The sequence below is a fragment of the Macrosteles quadrilineatus genome, unplaced genomic scaffold (genome assembly GCF_028750875.1).
Source record: "Macrosteles quadrilineatus isolate MER2022 unplaced genomic scaffold, UCM_ALF_1.0 Scaffold_5__1_contigs__length_97177068, whole genome shotgun sequence".
NCBI lineage: Eukaryota > Metazoa > Arthropoda > Insecta > Hemiptera > Cicadellidae > Macrosteles > Macrosteles quadrilineatus.
In genome coordinates, this window is record NW_026542598.1 from 90,462,814 (window position 1) to 90,490,346 (window position 27,533).

Genomic DNA, 27,533 nt, shown 5'->3' on the forward strand with positions numbered 1-27,533 from the left:
AAAACATTAGGTGTAATGAGTACCTAGGTTTGCTGCTAAAAGAAAACTAAGAAAGTGTACTTTTTTAGTAAATTATTAATAGATTAGTATAAAATAAATAAATTTGCCAAGTTTGGTCAAAATATATCCATAAACAAGCAAACTACAGTTCAACATTTTACAATATTCTCCATAAGAATAACATAGGAATTCTAACTTTACAATTTTTTGAACTTTCTCCATTACCAATAACCGTACAAAAACACTTTGATATTCTAAATTATTTGTTTTTTATGCTCTTTAAAAAGGTCTAGAGAGAAATTGGGAAATTTTGTGTTTCGAGGGTCAAAAATGAGAAAACCCATTTTTTACCCCATAAAACCCTGTTCCCATGGTCCGATCATATTTTCTGCGTATCATCCCAGCAATCTTCTGTGTAGGCTGGTCTAACAACTCAATCAGATCTTTAGAAAATTTTAAATAATTAGAAATTTTATAGATTATATAACAAATTACATTTTTATATCCATTAAATCATTACATTGAAACAGGGCAAATTGATACATATTAAAAGAATACCTATGTAAAAGTATGAGTGGGATACCTTTTACTGACTGAGAAACAATGTTTTAGACAGTTGAGTAATTTTCAAAGCTTTAAAAGGCTTTCCTAAAGATTGAACTGCAAAATATGGATTACTTTCAATAGTTGACATAACTCTTACTTCTCAGACATCCTATGGCAAGACGGAAGAGTTCTTTCTATTCGCCACGATCTTGGATGCCTCCATGATAGATAAGAAACTTGGTGACAAACCGATCTTCTTTGAACTCAGTATTGGCAATGCTGGAAACACACTAGACGGCCACAATGAAACTACTCAGGAACCGTCAGATTCGGACAGTGACGACAACTTAGGTGAGCGTAATGTTGGATATAACTTTGTAGCTATTAGGACCCATTGTATTTCTAATATGATTCGTTCTTGTTGGAAAATAATTTGTTTTTACTAGTGGCGCCCCAGCCCCTGTCTAAAAATATACCGATAATTTTTTATGTTTAAATCCAGAAGACTTCAGAGTGTAATGATTTCAATTTAAACTAATAGATCATACAATCATCATAATAGAGCTCAAGCCCGGGTTTTGCATGTGATACAGTATGGGTCCGAGAGATATTTGCGCCCTTCCCCCCTTCCTTGCAGGGGAATTTTTCTCTTCCTTGTGTGCCGCCAATAAACCTAAAACCTTGAGTGCACCTAGGCCCATTAACAAAAACAACTCTGGTAGAGCTGATACAAGGCTCATTCAACATACAACATACAACATACAAGCTTGAACTATAAGCCATGTTTGAAGGATTATCCACAGCTTGTTATCTGACTGTCTTCATTTCAGAGGTAGTTACCTCGGAGTCCATCTCCTGGCAGAGTACGACTCACCCCATCAAACCCATGACCCACGACAGAGTCTACTACTTCCTACCCTACTGGGACGACAAACCTTGCATGCATGTGAGGTCTCTGTGGCCGGACTACAGACGACGCATGTACAACTCCAACATCATCAACAAGATCGTGGATAAACTGGTAATGTAGTGTGCAAGCTATAAACTGATGATTTTGTTCAAGTCCTGTGAAGTATAAACGATAGAGTTCGAAATGCTATATCGTGAAATGTGTTATATGGTTTTAAAGAATTGAATAAACATTTCTCAGCGTCTATTTCGATGTTGCAAAATCTTTACGTATATTATTATTACCAATTAATATGGGGATGCTACTGTACCATCAAAAACGCTACTGTCTGTTGACTTTTCTAAGGATTGAACTGATTTCACAGGAAGAAGGCTTGGCGGAGGTCCAGTCCCTGGTAGAAGGTGAGGACGGGGCAGCAGAGAGACAGTTACGTAATGTCCTAGAGGAGCTCAGTAGTGGTTGTGCAAGGTACATCAGCATCACACGAGGGGCTGGCAGTGGACCCGGCCTCGGCAAGACGAAACTGGACAAAGAACGGATGAAGTTGTGCCAGAGAGATGTTGTGAGCTCATTTTTCTTGGTTATAAAAATATTGCATTTTCTTGATTCAATTGGTTAATAGCTTGGCATGCTATTTTTTATAAGATTAAAATTATCATACAGCGTTTAAGGTACTAAGGCAAGTTTGTAATGGTCTGTAAAATGTGGTCTGGTTGTGTGTTGTGTGGTTTGTTTGGTGAGTCGGTGTATTTTTATGATGTAGCAATCTTTATTATACTTTGAATTGTTCAAAATGTTAAACGTCTTTGTCATAAGTAATCACAAGGTTATTGTTGTGGAAGATTTGAATTTTTATCTACTGGTTTAACATTTAGAATTTTCAGGAACACATCGGGAATATGGCTCGCAATCTGAAGGCTTTGGTCACAAAACATTCATTCAAAGACAGATACAAAACAGCACAGACTTATCTTCAAAAGATGAAATTTCTAGTAGAAGATGTAAGTATTGGTAATCTTACATACTTGTCTGTGATAAATTTATCTTCGCAAAAAAGTTTTCTATCATTACTAATGGTTTTTTAAATGAGGAGTAAAGATTTCTCAAAGAAAGACGCTAGGTAAGATTAGTGCATTTATTGAACCTCTAGCTCTTTTTATATTCTTACCAGTTTTTCGACTTATTGAGAACTTCACTTTTCTTCCTTAGTTTTGTTTTGACCCTACAAGTGGATTTTTAAGGTTAAACATTGTAGCTATTAGTAATTATGTGAAGTTAGAGAGGGGGGAGGTATTCGCTTGAATATGAAAAATGTTTAACCAATGAAGTAATCGTTATGACTTCTGTATTAAACTGTGTAGGTTGGGCGATTTAAAACTCTGGTGTTTTGAAGTCTTAAAGTCACCCATTAATGTGGACACTGTTCATGCACAGTAGGCCTACTACTTCTTCTTACTAACGGGGCCAGACATGGTTGGATGTTATAGTTATTCCAGAAGGTCTTGGAACTACTTGATAGTGTATTTTCCATGGGTGTCGATGACTGTGAGATGGATGTGTCTCAGACTTTGACATTTTATACTGCCCAGACTTCGTTATACATCCCAGAAGTCACAATGGATTTCTTTGTTGGAGCTCCCACGGGAGTCTGAATTCTTCACTGACAGTTGTTGTTTGTCTACAGCCGCAACACTCTCTGCCAGATGTGTTTATCTGGGTGATCAGCAACAACAAGCGCATCGCCTACCAGAGAATCCCAGCCAGAGACATGGTCTACTCCATAGTGGACGAGGAGTCTGGCAGACATTGCGGCAAGGTGTTCACCGTGTTCCTCAAGGTACAGCCACGATTGTTTGGGATTTAAAAAAAAATTCTTCAGTAAAATCTTTAGTTTTGTGTCTTTGCATTCTTTTAACTATCAACAATAAGACTTAAGTCACCCTCAAGCCCTTCTCTGGTGTTTTACGTAAATTCTACTTAGCTTATCGAAGTAGAAATTTATTATTCATTGCGACCCTTGGTTGGAATATATTATTGATAAAATAAATTGATTACCTTATCCAACCAGAGTTGTTGGTATGACGTCTAATGGTAGTAATTTTAAATTATCAGACTCATTTCCAGTCAAATATTATATTTGATATATATATTGACAAGTTACCAAAGAAGTATAAAATGTGTAGAACAAAACAAACTGAAATACAGGTGGCACTGGAGAGAAGAAGAAACATCATGATTCAGTCAGTTTTATTTGGTCAGTAGCAGTGATAAGACAGTGATGGTCAGCCTGTACAGTTTTTCATCAGTTTTATTCTATTTTAATTATTTTATCAACATGATAAGTTTAAATTATTGTGATTGTTACAGTCTTTTGAAGAATCTATTGACATACCACAATGTATTAATATATTTATGATGTGGTTGCATACAAAATGGCCTGAAAACGAACCTGTATTCATTTTATTTTATCAACAGAAATTTAAATTTTTTTATAAGTTGTATACCAAATATCTGTGGTAAGTCATGTAATATTAACCTGGCATGAAAAGCAAACTAACTCCATGAAAAGTTCCATAAAAATCCAGTTTTTTTACTGTAGTCCGAAGAGTTGCAAACAAACGATCCTTTACCATACACAAACCCTTGTGCAAAAGGTTTCAACTACTAATAGAAAATTACAGTTGCCAGGCAAAAAAGGTGTCGGCCCGAGTGGGTGGGCGATTCAGTGCAAGCTGCAGATCTACATGTGGCTCGGGCTGGTGAAGCACAAGAAGAACTTTGTCAACGGTCTCACCAAGGGATACGAGGTATCTCATGAAATCCGCAACGCTGAGAGACCTCGGGCGATGCCGCCTTCTGTCATACACTACACCAGCAAGTTTGTGAGTGAATTCTGAGAGACTTGTCAAATGTTACACAATTTATTTAGTTGAATCTAGGCATTCCTAGATCAATAAGTTAGGTTCATGGTAAAATGACTGAGTGATTTTTTAATATTTTATATTTAATAAAGATTTAAGATTTACAAGTATTATCAAATTCCATTTATTTAAATGAATACTATAAATGTATTGTTCCCCAACAATACATATTAAATATATTAAATAGGGATGGTCAAGTCTCGAAATTTCGGGAAATTTTAAATCTCGTTACACGAGACAAGATTTCTTTTTGGCCAAGATTTTTATCGAGACGAGAAAAAAAAAAAAATTAAAAACGCCTGCAGAAAGTCAATGCAATACCCGCAATACAGGAGCGTGTTGTAGTTGCGTTTCCTTTGTGAAGGCGTTCTTATTTAATTAATTCTTTAAATGTAAATATTACTTTAATTATTTTAATAATATTACTTTAATAACATTTGAGAAGTTTTGTTAAGTGTTAGCAGTGTGAAGAATGTTTTATTACTATAAAAAGTCAAAACAAGTAACTATTTTATAGAAATTAATATTGCTTTTATTTTAGGATAAGTTGAACTCTATCCTAACTGATATCACTATGTTTCCTAATCGTAGGCATTTTTAATAAGTTAGGCGTGATTAATAAAAAAATGTTATGCTGATGTTTTTTAATAAAAGATTGTAAATATTCTTGCCTATTATCATTATTTTTGTATTTAGACAGTCATCTAACAATGTTACAAAATCAGGTAAAAATTTTGAACGTGCATTTCCCGTTGTGAATGAGAAGGGAAATCCCGTCTCGAAATTTTATGAGAAATAAAAAATCTCGTCTCGTCTCGAACTAAAAATCCAATCTCGTCCATCCCCAATATTAAATTAATGTATTTTGTAAATATTTGTATTTTACTGTGTCCCATAAAAGGTACCGGAACTAAAATCTACCTAGAAGCACAATAATCCCTCCTTTTCATTCTCTAATTCATTCCTCCCATAGATAAAGCTCTGCTTAGCACAACAAAAAGCAGGAACTATCGTCAGTATTAATTTGTTTAAAACTGTTCTTGAAAATATGTTTAACAAATATTTTTATAAAGAGAGAAGTCATGCTACTCCTTTTCCTCTTGTTCCTTCCAAAAAACTAGCCATGTGCCCTGATCTGGAAGGCTACTACCGTACTTCACAAAAGTTACTTCAATATTGTTTGTTTTAGTCTTTTCAACTGAGAGCATACATGTACCAAGCCAGATCTCTGATTGGCTCAGATGCGTCCGGACTGTCAGATCCGTTTGCTAGAGTCATCATCGGGGAGTATTGCAAAACCACGCAGGTAAATTTGCATTTGATGCATGTTGCGTTTTCAATATCAACCTGTGTTAACATTTTCCTCCTTTTAAAGAAACTGCAATCTTTACCGTACGTTTAATATTAATGCCTAGACACAGGCAAACCCATATTTGTACACGTTTTTTTTATTTTTTATTTTTGTAGATTGTCAAATTTTGAGTACAAGATATTGTAATCATGTTACTGTGTAATCTATGATTGTGTAAGAGTAAGTAACTTTTGATTTTATTTACGCATTCTGTGTAGGTGATAGATGAAACTTTAAGCCCTACGTGGGACGAGCTGCTTGTATTTGATGAGATTTTAATATACGGAACGAGAGAAGAAATAAAAAACGATCCACCGACAATCATCATCGAGATATTCGACCAGGATAAAGTGGTATGTATGGATTATAAGTGAGCTACAACCAATGTCTTGATCCATCATGATTTAATCTCCCTGGTTTTTACTGTTTAGTAAAGATACCTTGTAGATTGTATTTAGGTTTACAAAAAATATTTTTAATTTAAAAGTTTTCAAAGATTGAAAAATAGCTCTATAGTGTCCATGAAAGAATATTTTAAGAAAACAACAGCTATGGGTTAAAAACTTAAATTAAATTATTATCATAAGAATTTATAACGTAGAAATAAAAACTGACTGTAAAACAACACAATTACTTACAATGCACCAGTGTTATATTAAATTTCAAAATACATAATGGTAATGTAATATTTTTTAAATAATGTATTTATATTATTTGTTTTCCTAAGTACTAAGCCCTATAGGAGCATACCAAACAAAAAGCACGGATTAAAATGTGTCAAACCCTTTTTATTTTGTTCTAGAAAAACTTAAGTTTAGACTACGCAAATATTCAGGTAACTCATCGTTCTAACAAACTCATTGCACCTGATTTGATTTCCTAACACGTTTTCTCTTCTGCGTTACACTAGTTTCATCTTATAGATTCTTCAATAGTCTGTTCCGTATAAGACAGCACATTTAAACTGTTCCAGATAATAATACCTGTTATGGTGAAATTATAGAGGTATTTTAAATAGGACATAGAACTAATATACAACTGCATATACCCTCGTAGTGAGAGAATTTAGGAAAGTAATTTAACCATGTAGGTTTTTGGATGGTAATTAGATTCTTAAGTTTAGAAAATAAAGTCGGTATATTTTAAATTAGCCTGATGGTGCCTGTTTTTCTTTGATATATCACATCTTTGCTTGATTATTAAATATTTTTTCACACTAATGGTAAACATCTGTCCCAGAATCCTCGAAACACATTACTAATGAACAGCGAAAAAAATTGGTAAATCTTTTACACCACAATATTTGTTGGTAGTGATCATGATTTTGGTATTAAGCTCTTTGTGCTCAGTCAGTCATACTTTCCATGTCGTTGACATTGAAAAACACAAAATATTTCAATATCACCTGTTATTACACTTGTCTATGTGTACTAGCTTGGCAGCCATTGTGAAGGCTTCCCACCAGCTTTGAACTATTTAGGTTCAAAGTTGCTCAGTTAGGTACATTAACTAAGCAAATATCGATTTTTGTCTACCATTGTCTTTTAAGCAATTGAGTGTTCCCATGTTGGCAAATACTACTGCCAATCTGAGCTGCTGGGCAAAAGAATGTACGGTAGCCACTCGACGAATTAAGACAGCCAAAATAGTTTTCCCGATTATATAGTGTTTTCACTACCATTTCTGTTGATTCTCACTCTATGCATCTTTAAAAATATGGAATTGTATTGAATAGTGCCCCGAGCAAACTCAGTCTGTATATTTCAAATACTTATTCCACTCCAGTAATATCATAATATGTGTAATAATTATTTGAAACTTGTCATTCCCCTCGACTGCAGGGCAAGTCAGAGTTCATTGGCAGAGCGTTGGCCAAGCCTCACGTCAAGCTGCTGGAAGAACCGTACGAAAAACCGGACTTTCCTCCAAGTCTAGAATGGTACGAGATACACCGAGGGCCTGAAAGAGCCGGGGAATTGCTGGCGACGTTCGAGTTGCTGCAGGTAAGAACTAATGAAGTTTGCTTGTTTGAGGATTTATAGGACATTTCACATTTTGTGGACAAACAGGAAATTTTCCTTTGGTCATGTTGATTAGTTTAACATGATTTGTTATTTATATGTATTATATACTTTTATGAGGAAGTACGTTTTCATAGTGTTGCTGTAAAATCAATAATGGAAATGCTTCATGTCATAAGATATACAAAGCACATAACACTATATTGTTTTTGTAGCCGAGTGGTTACAGTGCTCCCCTTAAAATTTAAAGGATGTAGGTTTAATTTTAAGCCAGGTTGATTCTGAACCCAGATGGAATTTTGTCATTGGAAATCAATTAATAATGCTATCTAACAAAAGGTCGACATTAAATAGTAACCATTTGGTTTCTTTACAAGCATTTTGACTAACAGGTCAATTACAGCAAAATGTACAGTGAAAAGTCTTGTGTTTCTTGTGTTCAGGGCGGACTCTTATCTCATTTAGGTATAAAAAAGCCTACTATCCCAGCAAAAGAGGTTAAAAGGTTTTAGTTTTTCCAAGGTTTAACTTAGTGTATGTATGTATACGAGTATGCAACTATTACCATTTGTCACACACCTCTGTTTCCGAGGGCTGAGTTTATTTGGTACCGGTAGCTAATGTGTTAAGGAGGTGATTCCATAAATGTACACCTAGAACCACCTAGATCTCGGTCAACATGTTCCTCCTCTATCAGATGATTAACAATTTCAGATCGCCTCGTCGTCCAGAGACAGAGCTGAGTTACCCGAGCTGCCTCCACCCAAAGAACTCTTCCATGTGTCACAACCCTCGGGTGACCCTGAGCACGGGCCTCTACTGCCTGTTCCTCGGGGCATCCGACCCACCCTGGCCAAGTACAGGTATTGATTGAGTGCAGTTCAAGTACACTACATATTGGTTGATCATTGCTTGTTTGCTTGATTGTTGTTTTATTGATTGATTAAGTGACTGAGGCTGACATATCAGTGTGCATAGATGAAGGCAATGATGAATGAAGAAAAAGTTTTCCGTTAATGAGGTATGGTATTAGCTGAGTAACTGGCTGCAATCATATAGCTCTTTAGTTAGATAGAACGTATGATAAGGTTCAAAATTTGATTCTTTTACTGATGTTTTGTTAATATTTTTCCGAGATGGTAAAAACATCCCACTTATGCCCATGTTTGTCTTTTTTTTTGGATGAAGTTTCTAGTAAAAGATTGTTAGACTATTTTAAAGAAGGCAATCCATCAGAATTCAGAAAGATTCATTAAAGGTAATTATCGCCTGTTTGACTGTGACTATTTAAACTCTTAATTGTTTATAGTTACATATCCAACCACTTCAGCGAGAAAAACAGTTTAGCAGATGCCATTAGCTGCTTGCTCATGTCATTCCACCCCTGGATGACAGGAATCATCAATTAAAACCTCTTTAGAAAACGTTTTATTTCAGTCTCCCAAAGCTGGGAAAGTGGACAAGACTTTCTTACACTACTTTGATCTTTTTTTCATTCTTGTAACTAGCTGCAACTAATTAGTTTCTAAACTAGTAAGTTAAACATAGAAACTAAGAACTGAAAGAACAAAAACTATCTACATTGTTGTTAACAAGTTATCAGGTACAAATAATCTAAAATAATAGTCTACAATTGTTCCTAGTATACAATGAAGCTAAATATTTTGTACTTCGCAGGATAGAAGTTCTCTTCTGGGGTTTGCGGGACCTGAAGCGGGTGCATCTGATGACAGTGGACAAGCCGAGGGTGGATATAGAATGTGCTGGACACATCTTGTACTCCTCCGTCATACAGAACGCCAAGAAGAATCCCAACTTTGGCACCCCAGTGAAGTTTTTGGAACTAGTAAGTCCTTAGATATTTTTGTTTAATAATGATAAAGAATGTGATTTTCAGTGTAAACCTCATTATCAGTTACGGATTGCTGTCGGACATTTGGTTCTTACTTAGGAAGTGCATCCTTAGTTTCAACCTAGCCAGTAATATTCCTCACTAAATAAAAAAGCGGTTGACCCTGAAAATCTGCTTAGAATTATACCAGCAGTGAATGTCTCTACATTAGGATACATTAAGTGTTGGACGTATTTTGCACTCCTCCATCAAAGTTGAGATCGGGAAAGAATATATCCCAGCTTTGGTACTCCGGTCAAACTCCCTAGAACTGATAATTAATGGGAACTATATTTTGTGGACATATTTGTGAGAACTACGATCTGCACTCTGCAGTGGAGGAAAAAGAATGTAATGGAAATATATTCCTCCATCATTCAGACTGCTAAGAAATTTTCCAACGGAGTTGTGATGCTAATGTTTAATTCCTTGCTTCACAATGGTACTGAAAATTATCATATTTATTTACTGAAGATGACAGCTGTTGTGGTTTTGCAGGAGTTGCCCGAGCAAGAATTGTACCGACCGCCGCTCACCATTCGCTGCGTTGATTGTCGCAGTTTTGGCCGCTTCACATTGGTTGGCACACACATGATCAACTCCATACACAAGTACATGTTCACGCCACTCACCAAGCGAGAGCGGGAAGCCGAGGAGAGGAAAAGATCTTTGCAGCAGCTGCAAAGTAAGTTATGTTTACTTACCTAAGTTGTGTTGTTACTTAAGTAGATCCTAAAGCGCCTAGACCTGCATTCAAAATCCTCCGTTGCGTGTTTAGGACAGAATGTATCTTTACGTTTATTTTTCCAGGATCCAATGGGTCCAATGGGGTGATTGATTGATTCTGTCTGATTGATATCTGTAGCGGCTGATTGATGAGAAGAATGTGTCTCTTAGAATGTATAGCATTCATTGTGAATTTTCATTATTAACTTCTAAAATTCTAAGTTATCTAAGGTTTTGTAACAAAACCATTAATAAGTCATACAAATTTGGAGTGGTCATAATCTTATCTTAGTCAATATATGAATTTTCTTTTCACGCAAGCTATGTTTTAGATGAGGAGGCCGGAGAGGCACAGACTACACAAAACACCCCCAACACCTTCACCCCCGGCAACCAACAAGTTGTGTTGAAAGAAAACGCTCCTCTGCTCAACCGGGATACCATCATGGTCAATTATGTAAGTTTAGACAAAACAAAACTGAAGTAAAAAATATATATATATTTTGACTTGGTTAATTTCTTACAAAAAGTGAAATAAGGTGGTTTGTCTGTCTCAACATAACTATATTTGTGATTTCAGGGTACAAACCAAATTAGTGTGAAAGACATTAAGACTGAAACAAATAGAAAACGGAAACAGAGCGTTGAAGACTTTGACGACGACGATGAAAACAGAGACTGGTGGACAAAGTATTTTGCATCTGTAGAGGCAATGATTGAGGTGAGTTGCTCGAACACTAAACAGATCAAATGCTCATTGATATTTAATAAAATCAACAGTACCAATAAAAGGAAGGAAAATTGGGTAAAGACTTGTATTACTTGGTCAACATAAAAGTTATGTTGGATCCAAAGTCTGTTTCAATCCACTAACCCTTCTGTTTAACTATCTCATTGTTGGGTGGATATTGTGCTTGCTCAATTGGTAGTCAAACAACAGCTGATCGATCCTGGGTTGAGACGGTAGCTTTTATGGTTTTTTTATGGTTCAAAACTTAACCCAGTTGTCCTTGACCATTGGAATTTTAAATTTTCCTGGCTGATCTTAGTCAGTAAAAAAGCTGTCATATTCAATCAACACTTAAACAATGATTCTTCACTCATCTTTGCCTTAAAATACCCTGTTGTGTTGGTGTTGCTTAAATATAACTGTACAGTATGTTTTTAGGAAAGTAAAGAAAAGCGGAAAGAAAAACAGCTGCAGTTGACAAACGGTTCGCTGCCGATCCACGTGGAGTCAACACCGTCGCAAAACTCTCCTTCTGCCGACAATAAAGCTAACAAGGCAAAGTTGGGACAGAGTGCTGCGGCAAAGATTGTGGCAAAGTTGAGCCCGAAGAGTGTGCGGCGGAAAGTGGATAAGACAGCTAAAATGAAGGTCAGTGTGAATGATTGAAATCAATATTTGTGATATTGGATCATATGTCTAATATTCTATTCTATATTGTCTTGTTAAAAGCATATGGTTTATGTTTTTGTTATGATGTTTGTTTTAGTGTTGAGATGGCAATAAGATAAAAATGTTCTTTCTTTTACTAGTTTGTTTTATTCTTTTGTGAATATACTACACTGGCGACGAGGATGTCTAGAAAGAAGCAGAAGAGTGACAGGGAAGTTGATGAAGAGTCTCACAGTGAGTTGGAGAGGAAAATGGAGAAGTTTGTCTTTGAGAAATACAAATGTGAAGAAACAGCAGAAGAGTATATTGAACATTTTCAACGTGTTTGTCGGGTGAAAGGGTTGGGGGGTTCAGATGAGCGTAGTAAGGAGGCGAGAAAAGACTTACTACTGGCTTATGTGGGAAGTGAACCACTCCAGAAGATGCAAAATTATTTCATCCCGAAGAACCTTGATTCTTGTTCATATGAAGAAATTAAGACTGCATTTTTCACACTGTATGGTCCAAACCAAACGATTTTCGCTGCCCGTTTTGAGTTTGAAAGAGCTGTTAGGAATGAAAGTGAGTCCTTCACAGAATATTTCACCCGGTTAAAGAAATTAAGCAAACACTGTCGGTATGGCCAAGGCTTGGATGAACGGATCCGGGATCGTTTCATCGCAGGGGTGTTCAATGAACAATTTGAAGTGGAAGTAAGGCATCGTTGGCCGGATGGTGTAGAGACCGGTGGCAGTGTTGTCACGGCAGAGAGAGTGTTCCAGCTGGCCAGGTCGATGGAGCGTGCCAGAAACGAGGTGAATGCCAGTACTACATCGAACGTATATTTTGTCAAGAAGCGGCAAACAACTGGTCAAGTGAAGGGATGTGAGAACTGTGGCAGATATAAATGTGTCAAGGAGAAATGTCCAGCAAAAGGCCAGGAGTGTCTCAAATGCCGGAAGATAGGACATTTTGCTAGGGTGTGCAAAAGGAAGTTTGTCAGTAAAATTGACACGAAGTATTCCGATGGTGAGCACAGTTCAGATGGGGAGGAATCTGGTCTTCATGCTCTTAAGAAGATTTCAAACAGAACTCCACGTGCCTCAATAAGAGTTAATGTTAATGGACTGCCCTGCCTTATGGAATTCGATTCTGGTGCTAGAATTTCTACAATTGGGCAGACATTATGGAAGAAAGTCGGTAAGCCCCAGGTTAAACCTCTCTCCGGGTTGACAGGCTATGGTCAAACACCGTTAGCATGTTTAGGCAAATGCTATGTGTCAGTGTGTTTGAATGGGGAAACTAGGAAATTACCAGTGGCAGTAATGGAAAAAGATGACATTCCATTGTTTGGACTTCCGTGGATGGTATCATTTGGAATGAAACTTCCACCTGAAGTTAGTGTAAAATCAAACAATGTAACAAATGATGATGTGAATATTACGGAAGAGGAAGCCCAATCATTGGTGAAGGAATTTGATAGTGCTTTCTCTGATGGATTGGGTAAAATTGAAGGAGTAAAGGCTAGAATACATGTAAAGAAGGATTTTCCACCAATTGCACTGAAAGCCAGAAGAGTACCCTTTCCTTTGAAAAATTCCGTAGAGAATGAGCTGAACCGACTAGTTGAGTGCGGAGTCTTAGAGAAGGTTGATCCAAGTGAAACAGCAATAGTCTGGTCAACGCCTACTGTAAATGTCAACAAAGGAGGAGGTAGGGTTAGGATTTGTGGAGACTTCAGGGTTACCGTGAACAAGGCGATTGTGCCTGAAGTTTATCAGATGCCTACTTTTGCTGATTTGACAAACAAAATTGCTGGAGGTCGATTATTTACTGTAATTGATTTGAAAGATGCATACTTACAGTTAGAGGTTGAAGAGGAAGATCGAAACTACTTAATAATAGCTACTCATATGGGGTATTTCCGCTACAAACGCCTTGCATTTGGCTTAACTGATGCTCCAGCCAAATTTCAGCGTTTCATGGAAAATCTCCTCAGTGATATCCCTTTGGTTGGGGTGAACATAGACGATATCATAGTCAGTGGAAGAACCAAAGAAGAGCACCTGGGCAATGTCAGAACAGTGTTGAAACGTCTCGAAGCTGCGGGGATAAAGGCGAAGAAAGAAAAATGTCAGTTAGGTGGAAACAGTGTCTACTATTTGGGGCATAAAATTGATCAAGATGGAATACATCCTAGGGAAGATAAAGTAAAGGCATTAAAGGAAGCCAAGACTCCAACAAACCAGAAAGAGCTTCGAGCGTTTTTGGGAGCCATCAACTATTATGAGAAGTTCATTCCTCATCTTCATGGTCTTTGTTCAAGATTACACCGATTAACAAGTTCTAAGACTTCTTGGGTGTGGAATCACCAAGAACAAGAGGAGTTTGACAGAGCACGCAATCTGATTGCAGAAGATGCAACGGTTGTTCCTTACCGAGATGATTTGCCCATAACAGTATCCTGTGATGCCTCGGAGGTTGGTGTAGCAGCAATTATTCTACAAACTGATCACGATGGTGTAGAAAGACCAGTTGCATTTGCTTCGCGTACTTTGCAGGAATCAGAAAAGCGATATTCATCAATTGACAGGGAAGCACTTGCTTGCGTGTTTGGAGTGGTCAAATTCCACCAGTATCTTTATGGCAGACATTTTACCTTAACTAGTGACCACAAGCCTTTAGAGAGAATATTTGGTAAACATCGGGATTTGACCAAGACGATGAATAACAGGTTGGTTCGATGGGCTATTTTCTTAAACAACTACGACTTTGATATAAAGTATATAGAAGGTAGGAACAACGTGTTGGCGGATGCACTCTCTAGACTGCCCAGTGAGAGTGACCTCCCATCAAGAGAAGAGTTGTCTGCAAAACTACTGGTTCAGGAAAAGATAGACGATATGGCTATGACATCAAAGGAACTGCAAGAAGAAACTAGAAAAGATGAGACTTGCAAGCGGGTAATGATGTTTATGGAATCACAATGGCCACAAAAGTTGCCTAATGATCTTTCATATTTGTCTCCATTTTTTCACAGACGGGAAGAACTCTCTTCTGTGAAAGGAATTCTGATGTGGGGAAATAGAATAGTGGTTCCACAGACCCTTCAAAAGAAAACACTACGTGTTTTACATCAAGGACATCCTGGAATTGAAGCTATGCGGAGTTTGTCACGGTTCTATGTGTGGTGGAGCAAGATGGACGAAGACATAGAAACGTATGTGAAGACTTGTAATGGGTGTCAGATGAACCGTCCAAGGGAACCGGAGGTACCTCTGTACTCGTGGAATGTACCAGATGGTCCATGGGAACGGTTACACTTGGATTATGCTGGACCATTTGATGGGTGGTATTGGTTAGTTGGTGTAGATGCATTTTCTAAATGGCCAGAGATATCAATGGTTAGATCTATTACGGCTGCCAGTACAGTGAACAAGTTACGGGAATGGTTTTCTCGCTATGGAGTTCCTAAAATGATAGTCACTGACAATGGGACACAGTTTACGTCAGAGCTATTTGAGAAGTTTTGCAAGGATAACGCGATAAAACATGTCTGCAGTACACCATATCATCCGAAGACGAATGGCCAAGTTGAACGGTTCATCAAAACATTCAAGTCAAGATATTTGTCCAGCAAAGGTGACAGGCAAGATCAAACACAAAGGTTGGTGAAGCTATTGTTTGCCTACAGAAACACACCACAAAAATCTACGAGCAAACCTCCATCTGAACTGTTCTTCGGCAAAAGACTTCGATCTCCATTGGACAATTTGAAGCCTACGGTGAAAGACGTGATAGCAGAATCAGTTTTTAAACAAAAGGAGTATCACGATGGCAAAAGTAGACGTAGGGAATTTTCTGAGGGGGAAGAAGTCTGGGTGCAGAGAGAAATAGGTGCCGGCTGGAATCCAGGAGTGATTGCATCAAGAACTGGTGAGCTATCATACCAAGTCAGGGTTGGTGGACTTCTGAAGCGAAAACACGCAGACCAGCTACGTAAGAGAAGCGGAGCTTTATCTGAAGGGGGAGAAGTGTGATATTGGATCATATGTCTAATATTCTATTCTATATTGTCTTGTTAAAAGCATATGGTTTATGTTTTTGTTATGATGTTTGTTTTAGTGTTGAGATGGCAATAAGATAAAAATGTTCTTTCTTTTACTAGTTTGTTTTATTCTTTTGTGAATATACTACAATATTCAAGCTTGCTTTCTAGAAGTCTAACTGAACAAAGATTCAACTAAAAATATAAAGTGTGTATTGAAAAAGTTTAAGTTACTGCTTTTGTTGCTAACAGACATAAAGATATAGCCAGAAGATGTTCTAAAATGCTCTGCAGAGCAAACAAATATAGTTTTAAGCACCTAACTCTGAATCCCTCAGTTGACCTTACGATGTTCTGCAGATATTTCCTAACGACCTGGAAGCGCAGCCAGTATTCAACGGGTTCAGTGAGTGGCTGCAAACATTTGAGCTTCTCCGAGGCAAGAAGACTGGAGACGATGTGGAAGATGAGAGCAGAGTAGTTGGAACTTTCAAGGTTTGATTTTAACTTGTGATTTTGTTGTGTAAACCCAAAAATCAAAAGTACCCTTATCACAATGGATCAGCTGAAGACAACTAACAGTTTGACGTTTACTTATTTAATTTACCAACTTGTATCTTATTACTTATATCTTATTTTACCAACTTGGTTTCATCAAATACGACATTACATGCTTGGATTACAAACTTTTTTTAAATTCATTTGGTTCCTTGGGACTTACTTGATGCAAATACAAATCAAGTTTGACTCCCAACTTGAGTCGGCGGCAGACTCATTACTAGTTCTGACGATTATGCCCAATATGCACGATTATGGTACTTACAGGAAAATCCAATATATACATACTGAGTTCATGCTCGGAGAACACAGAACCTTGGTTAATCAAAATTGTATGTTCCGATATCTGATGAACAGATCAGTCAGATTGGATGTCTTCTGACTTTAGAGTAACCGATACTCAGATACCCAGTGTTTTATTAACTGATTTTTTTTCTAATAGCCAAAGTTTATAGAATGTGTCTGCAGCCTTGTATATTTTTATTGGCGATTCATTTCCCTTTCCACAATAAAAATTGATGACTTTTGACGAACAGTATCTTGAGAAACCAAACGATTTTTTAACACTTCAAATAGCTAATCAATTCTGTTTTAGGGTGCCATCAAAGTGTACAAGTGGCCGCTACCAAAGGACGTAGAAGACCACACAATTATGGGTCTAGACCCGCAGTACGGGTTCTTCCAGGGTCTGCCCAACAACGATCCAATCCATGTGTTGGTCCGAGTCTACATAGTGAAGGCCAACGAACTTCACCCGATGGACCTCAACGGCAAGGCTGACCCGTACGTCGTGTTGCAGCTCGGATCAAAACGGGTCAGTGATAAGGAGAACTACATCTCGAAGCAGCTCAACCCGGTGTTTGGCAAGTGAGTGGATTAGAACTCAAATCATGTAAGAATTTAAAAGTCGAACAGACTTAAACATAAAGAATTCTGTCTAATGAGAAGATGTCTTAGTTGTGTTTTGTAGCAAAACGGACAAAGTGCAATATTTTTTTTAAGAGGTTGGTGACCTCATTCAACCTTGAATTTACACGTAGGTCTTGGTATGTGGAATGTTATCAGCAAAGCAAGGGGTGAGCAAAAGAGTAAACAGTGCTGCAGCTTCATTGACAATTCAGAGGCAGTCACTAGAACGGTAACCCACAACATCGTTGCTGTGGATTTGAGTAGTCTGTTACGCTACCAACTGAGCTCATCTGCTGTGTGATCAGCTGAAATTTGTATTAAATAATTCAAATTCAATATTTCAATATTTTTGATTCAATTGTTCAAAAGATGTAAATTACAATTATTGCATGACTGATTGCACTTGGTTTTTCAGAGTCCTGTTTTCTTTTAGTTTTTTTTACTAGCACCACCCTTATAGATAATGAAGATACACATAGAATAGTTGAATGGTTTCGTTTTTTCTTAAAGGTGCTTTGAGATTGAGGCGACGTTTCCACAAGACTCATTGCTCACGGTGCAAGTTTTGGACTGGGATTTGGTCGGGTCAGATGATCTCATCGGCGAAACAAAAATTGACCTAGAGAACAGATTCTACAGTAGACACAGAGCCACTTGTGGCATTGCCAGCAAATATGAGGAGTAAGTAGGTGTGATTTTTTGTATATCCCCCTCGCTAATGAGGCATTTTTGAAATATATGTTATTCTTAAATGTCATTTTATTTTGATCCGTAAAACCATTTCCAGGGTTTAGCTGATTACTTACAGGACACCCAGTATACCTTTTCCTCTTTGCCATGCGACTATTCTTAGTCACATTTCTTTTAATTTTTTTAGATGACGACAAAACAGCGTGCATATCTTTAGGTGAATATGACATAAACAATGAGTAGGTGGGATGATAGCTGAATGATGTAGATGTAAATGAAATATTTCCTTTTGAACGCAAACTGATATTTTTTATTTGTATACTGAATATCACTCTTTTCATAAAAAAATTTCCTCCATCAATTGTCCTTGTTCATCAATCACTATTTTTCCCGATGCAGCTATGGCTACAACAGATGGAGAGATCCAATGAAGCCCACCCAGATACTGGCGAAGCTGTGTAAAGATGGAAAGATGGACGCTCCGGCGTACTCGCCTGGAAAAGTCAAGGTCGGAAGAAGAACCTTTTGCTTACAAAACACCGAGGACTCTCCGGACTGGTACAACATCAAAGGTTAGCAGAGAATTCAAATAGCTAGGGTGTCTGGGAGCCACTGAAATGGTGATTACTAGAGAACTATGGAAGTCATAATGAATTTTTTAATATTTTTGAGTATACAAAAGAAATTGTACTAGGATTACAGAAATTTTAAAAGCAAACCATGAAAAATTAAATATTTTTTTTTAAGCTGTGTATTTACTCAAATGTACATATATAAAATCTTTGTTACTTAGAGGTTTGAAAGGTTGTCTTATTAGCTATCATGAAAGATGAACTAGGCATATTCATTAATTTTATCATTCTTTACAGAAAAGATCACTGAGAAGACACTGATTAATGGATACCTAACCAAATACCGTAAATAATTTTTCTGCATAAGAGTAGTGGATTATTCAAAATAATCATTCTATGGTATTAAGAGTAAACCTTTGTGATAACCTTTTTTCACTACTATTAGAACACTATTGTTTAACATAAAACTCAAAGACAACTTATTTCATTTATGTTGATTTTACAGGAGTAGAGGAGCATATGGCCTTAGCAGTTCTGCACCACTGGCACGAGTTTCCCCGGATAGGTTGCACCCTGGTACCTGAACACATAGAAACCCGACCTCTCTACAACCCGGACAAACCTGGGATAGAACAGGTAAAAACTGGAAACTTTCAGGGATTTGGGGTCTAAATATGTTGAAAACAGCATGTTCAAAAGAATAGATTTATTGTGGTTGTCACATTCAACACTTGCATTGTTTGATTTTTTTATATTTTTAGTTTATTGTGTTTGAGTTTGAAGCTATAGATCAATCGCTGTGTAAGTTAGCTGGGTATTACTGAAGCTCGTCCGATGGTCAAAGTTTTACCCATAAGAACTATTAGTCTTAATAGGTTTGTAGGGTTAATCTAACTGTCCTAAAACCTAACTGTCCTAAAACCTAACTGTCCTAACTGTGTCTAACTGACCTAACTGTCTAAAATAATTGGGGTTTTCGTTCAAGTACTATTCCCCATTTGTTATTATTTATTGAGGTATTGTATTGGGGTGTAAACAATAAAAGCTACCTAAACTTTAGAAGGATACTGAGAGAAACGCTGAACACTTTTCCTATACTTCTGTATAAAAACACATGATTTTTTAGATTAGATTCGTTAGCTTTGCTACTAAGCCCAGCTGTTCTTCAAATTACAACTTAACATCTAATCTGAAACTCATCGATTGAACAATTATTGACAAGCAGATCATAAAGATATCACCACAAATGTTTCTACTAGCCAGTGTGGTGGGACTAGCGTTGTCCTCAGTGTTCTGCTTAGTGACTGAACATCCGTTCGTCGAACTAGACAACAAACTGCACGAGGAGATGGTCGCCCCTAGCCTAGAGGCGGAAAACACGTTCAAAATGCTTCTCAAATACTACCTAGAGATGTACGAGATGTACAGATCACTTAGATCGGCCAATGACAGCTACCTTCCCATGGTCGAGGAGCTGAAGAGACAGGGTGGTCCACAACTTACGACAGCGTTTGTGGACGGCAAGACATTTCATTATGACCAAGTCCACACGGACTTGCTCAGACAGTATTTGGACACTGTGGATCAGTTCTGGACTATGATTGTGAATCGGGCGAATATTGTCGCGGAACAGTTGAAGCTGTGATGTGGAGTTTTAGAATTTGTGATGTTTATTTTATTTTATAGTGTGATACAACTTGTTTTTAAATATGTTGTACGTTGATATACCTTTGACCATGGTACATGTTGTATAGCAATTATTTGATTTTATTCTAATAAAAATATTTTTACCATCATAAAAAATCTAAAATACAACAATTTAAACATAGTTTTTAAAATGTAGTGATATTTTCACTATTTCTCTCTTTAATTTTGGCAATTTCAAAAGACACCTTAAACGTTTTGGAAACTTATATTTTCCTAGGAAATGTTGATTTTATAGTTATAACATTTGAAAAGGTATGTTTCTCACGGTTGATAACTAATAACTAATGTAGTATAGTAAAAATAAAAGTTTAAAATAGTTATTTACCCACAAACACAAGAACACACTTTGTTCATTGAATACACTACTGAATAACTGTGTAGCTAAGTGGTAATAGTGTTTGTCTAGTTTTTTTTTAATACACTAGACTTAGTTCCAAGCTAAGAAATGCTAGTAGCTTTTCAACTGTTTGGATCAGAACCAAGCTGTCGATTAACTTAAAGCTTACAATAAATTGTCTTGGCTAAAGAAACAAAGCTAGTCCAAGTCAGTAACTAAGCTTAAAGAAACCTCAATCCATTGTAGGCTACAAATCTCACTCATTACACTAATATTTCACAATGTTAAGGCTAAAATACACAATATTTTTTCCCTGTCTGAATGCAGACTGAAATCTAAGAAAGTTAACAATTTAATTGTGAATTCCTTGAAGGTCTTTTGTTTTGTTTTAAACAATCAGAAGACATTTAATGTAAATCACAGTAAACATTATACAACAATAGTAAATTTTAACTTTGGTAAAAACTACCTGAGTTAATCATATTTTTTAGCTGTTTAATTTATAATACTTACAATAATTTGTATATCAAAACCACACACAACAGTACCACTTTGTCAATACATTGTTCCGATGCAAGTTACGGGACAGGTTCAAAACGAAAGTTTATATCCGGCGGATGGTCGTTTCTCTCCGGAGGTTCTCTGGAACATTTATCCAGATCTCGCCACAATGTTGAGATTCCCATCAGCGATCTCTTGATGTCCTGAACCTTATCATCGGGCCATTGAAGCACTCTCTGGACGTGAGTCCCGTTGATCGCAACTTTCAACAGTTTTAATCCTCCGGCGTCGTCCAACGTGTTCATAGTATTCCAAGCCTTTTCCTTCTTATCTTTGAACTGTTGAGAAACTTCCGTCAAAAGAAGGTGAAGATTCATAAGATCGCTCAGGATGCTTACTCCATCCGCAAACGACGGGTTGCTAAGCTTGACTGTGAGAATTCTGTCTAATTTAAGTATCGCATCACTCTCTTCACAGGTGGTGTTTTGTGCTAGTAAACTATTGGCGGATAGTAAGAGAATAAATATTATCATTGCCAATTGATTGATTTTTTATTGTGTTTCAAAAAGAAAATTGTTCGATGAAGTAATCAAATTAGAATTACAATATTGTTTTACTCTCAGTCTTTAAAAATCTAAATCAAATTAATTCAATAATCTCTTGTGGGGAAGAAATTCTGTAACTCTTATATTAAAACTGATTTACATATAGTTATTTAAATTATTTTTATTTCATATAGTCGTTTCGTCTTTTACTAAACAATATTTCGTACGGTGTCGGTTTGTCTTTCAAGTCTGCAATTATGCTATCATACACTGATTTTATGTCCTTGAGTAGATCGTTGAGATGGTCCACATTATCATCGTCCCAATTGTAAATTTTCTTCAGATTCTCTTGATCTATGTCAACTTTCAAAAACCTTGGTCCATCTTGCGACAAGAGTTCTTTTGCTAGCTGCACTCCCGTTGTCGAATTATTCAAAATTCCAGTGTGCAAGTCTTTTATGTTTTTCTCGTACTCGACTAAATTTCTCAACACATCCAGTTTCACCTCAAAAGAGACCTCCAGTGGTAATGGGTTTTTCAATTCTTTTGTCAAATCCTCGTCTAATTTGTTCAGTGGTGATGTTGCGAAATTGATTTCTTTCGGTTTCTTATCCTCCTCGGAATCGAATATCTTCTTCTCCGCTGAAAGGTCGGGTGGAGCAACCGACGCTTCTTCCTCAGGTTTTGCTTCTTCTTCAGAACTATGAAGTGTTGAAACGGGTGCAAACACCACAAGTGTAAACACTAGCACTATGTAAATGATATTCATTTTGTATCAGTGCTAGCGTACAATTACTTAATTTCTGATTAAAGTGATCAGCTGGATCAGATAAATGATAAGCAATCTGATAAGGCAATCTGATTTGACATCACACCATTACGTTTCAAGGTTGTCATTTGATACTCAATTTTTTTGTAAACATCATCATTAGTGATGTAAGAGATTAGATTTGAATCTATAAATTCTAAACAAGAGATAAATAATTAAGGCCACTTAAACAACTGCATTTGCATTTATTTTTTCAAACATAAATTCACATTTTTGGTTCCAAAAATTACTATGGGTATTGCTGTCATAATACATTGCTTACAAAAATTATCCTACACTAGTAACTTTGAACGTAACAGATATGATGATGAGCAAACAGCAGGTTTATGTTTTCTGTTTACTAATTTTTTACCCCTTGTACAACAAATTCTACAGACAAATATTAACCTCAATACATGTACAAATCTCAATCAGTTAATAAACAAAAATAGGACGGGTCATCTCTAATGTTATACCTGTATGTAACATTCAAATGAAAGTTAATGGCTTTTCTGTTCTAAAAAGAGCTAAGTTTTTCCAATTTGTGAGGTTATGTCTATCGTGATAAGTTGGACCATACCAAAATGTCATGCACAAAGTTTGTCTAATTTATTTGTCTTTCATAAATTATTACATTAGACAGTTTTTACCTTTTTGAGTTGCAGGTTTGTAGGTCGTTATAGATTTACATAATAACTTTGCTGTCCAGGGTAAGGTGGAGATGTGGGTTGACATGTTCCCCATGGACATGCCTCTGCCAGGGCCTCCCCTGGACATCTCCCCGAGGAAGCCCAAAGCGTACGAGCTGAGGGTCATCATCTGGAACACTGATGAGGTCGTACTGGAGGACGACGCATTCTTCACCGGAGAGAAAATGTCTGACATATACGTTAAAGGGTAAGGAAACGTCTATTTTGATGAAAGTTGGACAAATTTTAGATGTAATTGTTGAGGGTAAGAAAAAGTTTGCTATACATGTTAATTGGTAAGAAAAAGTTTACTATATGACGAAGGGTAAGACAATCCAATAATGTATGTGCCAGAAGTTGAGACGAAATGTTTGTGTTACCGTTAATGTTGAAAGTTTGACAATATCCGGTAAATATGTCCAAGCCAGAGAATATGTCTGGTAAAATAGCATTAAATCAGTATGTCAACAGGTAAAACCATTTCTGGTACATAAATGAAAAACTTACATTTATGAACGTTTGTAAACGCACAAATGAATCTGGTTACTTAAAACTTTATCTGGTATTTATGTCGAACTGTGAGGAAATACCTAATGTAGCCTATGCATCATAGAATGGAAGAAGTCCATAATAAATTAATCTGGTTACTTAATACTTTATCTGGTATTTATGTCGAACTGTGAGGAAATATCTAATGTAGCCTATGCATCATAGAATGGAAGAAGTCCATAATATATGTATCAAAGGATGGGATAATATCAGATAGGGACATATCCTAAAGGATGGGAAAATCACCAATACCGCCAAGTAATTATATGTTACTGCTTGAACAGAGCACCCTCTTTTATATTACAAAATACTCTCTAACTGATTTAAATCATTTAAATTAAATTTATATTCTTGGTTATGAAAAGGCTTTACTTAAGTTCACAGAACTAACTGCAATATATCCCTTCAAATCAAAAGGTGTTGTCAAAGTATTCATTCAGCATCGCTACTGTACTGTAACATAAAAAATACTTTTAAGAAACTTGTTCCACAGGTGGTTAAAAGGCCCTGAAGACTGCCAGTGCACCGACATCCACTACCGGTCCCTCACTGGGGAAGGAAACTTTAACTGGAGGTTTACGTTCCCATTCGAATACCTAGTAGCTGAGGAGAAGATTGTCATCTCTCGCAAAGAGTCGCTCTTCAGTTGGGACGAGAGTGAGAGTAAGATCCCAGCGAGGTTGGAACTTCAAGTGTGGGACGCCGATCACTTCTCTGCAGACGACTTCTTAGGTAGTCAGAGGGTTGTGTTTAGTATGAACTGTTAAATTAAGTGCTCGGTGATTGGTAGGTTGTTAATTAAGACTGGGACGGTGGCGTCCTGTAATCCAGCTAGTAGGAGGTCACAAACTGTGGATATTTATAGGCATGCACTGTGGATGCGATGCTCCCTGGTGTGGACTACTACGATTATATCCACAGTACTATGCTGATAATTTGACATTTTGTTAGTTACAAGGGAAAATGTGATTCGGATTCCAATATAAGCTGTAGGTCCCTTAATTGAACTACCTTTCCACGGTGTTTTGACCGTCTTGGCGTCAGTTGGCCCAGAGCTACGAGGGTGTAAAGCTACTAGGCGTGTCATTTTTTAAGAGGATGAAGAACAGGCCAGCGATTGACCGATTGGTTTTCAACAAGACATATTAAATTTGAAATATTTGTAAATATTTTGAAATTTATCCATCTATTTACCTACATTTGGATTATTTAAATTGTTGATGCTATATGAATTTTATTAGGTATATAAAAGAGTGTTTCCAGTAAGAATTAAGACGAGGAATAAAACCAATTGGTGACTTGGCAAGATTTGAACACGGGACCTTGGGCACTAAAGCCTCACGCTCTACCATTAGACCAGTCATACGTGAATTGTTCCATTTAATGATATAAATTATCATATTTATTTTCTTTTTATTTTGAAAAAGTTTGAACTTTTTCTAAAACTCATTGTGATTGGTTTCAGGGGCAATAACTTTGGATCTAAACAGGTTCCCCAGAGGAGCCAAGTCCTCAAAGCTCTGCACTCTGAGCATGCTAAAGACTGACGGAAGTGTTCCAATGGTTAATATATTCAAGCAGAAGAGGGTTAAGGGTTGGTGGCCTTTCTATGTGAAGAAGGAAAATGAAGAGATGGAACTAACAGTAAGTATTGTATGTAATAAACAGTATTTTTTGGGACATAAAGTATTGGGGGAAAAATACAGTTGGTATTGTCCAGAATTAATACCGGTAGTAAATATATGTAAGTTTTTATTTTGTTATCCTAGGTTGTATAACTGGAATTATTCGTTTACCTTTTTTTTGTCCGTGTTCTTGAGTAAGACAAATGTGTGTTTCCTTATGCATTTTGCCTGTTGAATGGCCCAAATGCCAACATTCCCACTCAAAGAAAAGATGCGAAGGAAGAAAGAACCCTCCGCCGTATGTCCTTCATCGGGTTCTTTGCTATGACCCAACTACTGTTTGGAATTATACAACAGTGCATAATTTATAGTAAAGTGTTAACTGTGAAGAAATTACATAAATAATTGAGACACCTATATTGATATTACTTTAAACTAAATTAGGTAAGACACTTATAATACAACAATTGAGTGTATTTAATAACAATTTCAGGGAAAAGTGGAGGCTGAAATCCACCTGCTTACTCAAGAAGAGGCGGAGAAAAATCCAGCAGGGCAGGGCAGAAATGAACCAGACCCTCTAGATAAGCCAAAGTGAGTATAGACATGAAAATAAATTATATCTTTACATCATTTTGGGTATACAGTATAAATAATTGTTCTCTTTAAATAGGAGATTTGTTTACTCAGCTGGACAATATTTTTACCCAAATAGGAATTAACAACATGTGAACAATGGAATGCCTTGCCTAGCTTTATTACTGTGACTAAGACCACCTGTTTTGTTACCCAGTACCATTTATTAAGAGCCCAATTTGAGAATAACTCTGGTTAAAAAAAAAAAAACTCCAATTTTTTTAAGATTGAATGGGCAACCTTTCTAATTGCCCGCGAGCACTACAACCATCCAACTCCCCATCTACTTACCCCATCCAATCCTTATCAAGATTTAGTTATTTACAAATTAATATTTTATCTTCCATTTATACTTTTTAAATAAAACATAAATTTACTCAACGTTTGTTTCCAGTCGTCCCGATGCTTCATTCATGTGGTTCCTCAACCCCCTCAAGTCCATCCGCTACATCGTCTGGCACAACTACAAGTGGCGGATCCTCAAAATGCTCATCGTCATGGCTCTCTTCTTCATGTTCTTCCTCTTCTTCTACTCTCTTCCCGGATACACTGTCAAGAAGATGCTGGGAGCGTAATCCGTCGTCTGCTTGTCTGGAGACCAACGTTCAGCAATGTCTATCCCAGCAATAATCCTCGGCAAATAAGTAGTTTTATTGATCAATCATGATGAGTTTTATCAATAGATTAAGTAGACATCTCATTCCAACGTTAAGGGTTGTGGTCGGTATTAAAATTAAAATTAACTAATTGATTTTAGCGACCGACAGAAAGTGCATAGCTCAGTTCTTTGTTTTTGTGTAGTAAGCTAAGGTTCTTCCTAATCCTGATTCCACCAATACAAATCTAAAGTGAAACGTCAAATTTGTAGTCTATGTCGGATCAACGATCATGGTATCAAAAATTCAAATACTAAGTGAGGAAACTAATTTTGCATTTACTACACTCTGTGGGTGCTTATCCAGCTATATTTTTTACTTTAAAAAAATTGACTACATCTGGTCCATAAAAGTTTTGTCTACTACAGTATCCAAAATTCAATGATAATATATTGAGAGCAACTTTTTTAGTGGTTAAGTGGTGTTTACACAAAGCCAGTAGGCAGTCGTACCTCAAGTAACTTTAAAAATACTGAGGCAGGCAAATACCTTCTGTATTTGTGTAAACACAGCTTTAGAGCATGTTACTTCTGTCCTGAGGTCCCAGATCCTAATCCAGCTAACACGTGGATTTAGCTTTGTGAAGAATGAAGTTCAAAATAATGTCCAGCAACTGTATCCAAATTTAAGAGTTAAAATTAAACATTAACACTGAAATTAATTTAACGTTTTCTTCTTCATAAGTTGGGAAATAAAATTGAAGACACAAATTTTTTCTTGTTTGGCCGCTTGCACTGTAGTCATTACTATAATTTAGTAAGGTAAAAAAGATGTTTCAAATTAAACTGCAGCACTACATTTTGACACTTCCATTCCACCATGAACTTTAGTCTCCAGTTATGTAGCTTTAGTCTAAAGTGAAAGCCTTTATGGCATCACGTTTTCCCTATTGAGGTCGATTTCATTAAATTATTTTGTTAAAAACTGTAGTCTATGCTAGATATCAGAGTCATATTGTA

The 27,533-nt window shown here is 36.7% G+C and overlaps 1 protein-coding gene across 1 annotated transcript in view; it reads left to right on the forward strand.

Annotated features, from left to right (window-relative positions):
* LOC128994040 (otoferlin-like) overlaps window positions 1–27,127 on the forward strand; it is a 37,358-nt gene extending 10,231 nt beyond the window's left edge. The window contains exons 12-36 of the mRNA XM_054418248.1: window positions 711–897; window positions 1,377–1,567; window positions 1,821–2,018; window positions 2,341–2,457; window positions 3,141–3,293; window positions 4,138–4,338; window positions 5,567–5,683; window positions 5,947–6,081; window positions 7,570–7,731; window positions 8,464–8,612; window positions 9,427–9,595; window positions 10,139–10,325; window positions 10,699–10,823; window positions 10,947–11,087; window positions 11,535–11,744; window positions 16,153–16,287; window positions 16,946–17,217; window positions 17,770–17,940; window positions 18,349–18,521; window positions 19,027–19,157; window positions 23,129–23,316; window positions 24,151–24,389; window positions 25,123–25,301; window positions 25,776–25,876; window positions 26,313–27,127. Of these exons, the coding sequence (XP_054274223.1) occupies window positions 711–897; window positions 1,377–1,567; window positions 1,821–2,018; window positions 2,341–2,457; window positions 3,141–3,293; window positions 4,138–4,338; window positions 5,567–5,683; window positions 5,947–6,081; window positions 7,570–7,731; window positions 8,464–8,612; window positions 9,427–9,595; window positions 10,139–10,325; window positions 10,699–10,823; window positions 10,947–11,087; window positions 11,535–11,744; window positions 16,153–16,287; window positions 16,946–17,217; window positions 17,770–17,940; window positions 18,349–18,521; window positions 19,027–19,157; window positions 23,129–23,316; window positions 24,151–24,389; window positions 25,123–25,301; window positions 25,776–25,876; window positions 26,313–26,493 (4,212 nt within the window). The 3' untranslated portion in view covers window positions 26,494–27,127. The remainder of the gene's footprint in view (window positions 1–710; window positions 898–1,376; window positions 1,568–1,820; window positions 2,019–2,340; window positions 2,458–3,140; window positions 3,294–4,137; window positions 4,339–5,566; window positions 5,684–5,946; window positions 6,082–7,569; window positions 7,732–8,463; window positions 8,613–9,426; window positions 9,596–10,138; window positions 10,326–10,698; window positions 10,824–10,946; window positions 11,088–11,534; window positions 11,745–16,152; window positions 16,288–16,945; window positions 17,218–17,769; window positions 17,941–18,348; window positions 18,522–19,026; window positions 19,158–23,128; window positions 23,317–24,150; window positions 24,390–25,122; window positions 25,302–25,775; window positions 25,877–26,312) is intronic.
* The last annotated feature ends 406 nt before the right edge of the window (window positions 27,128–27,533 follow it).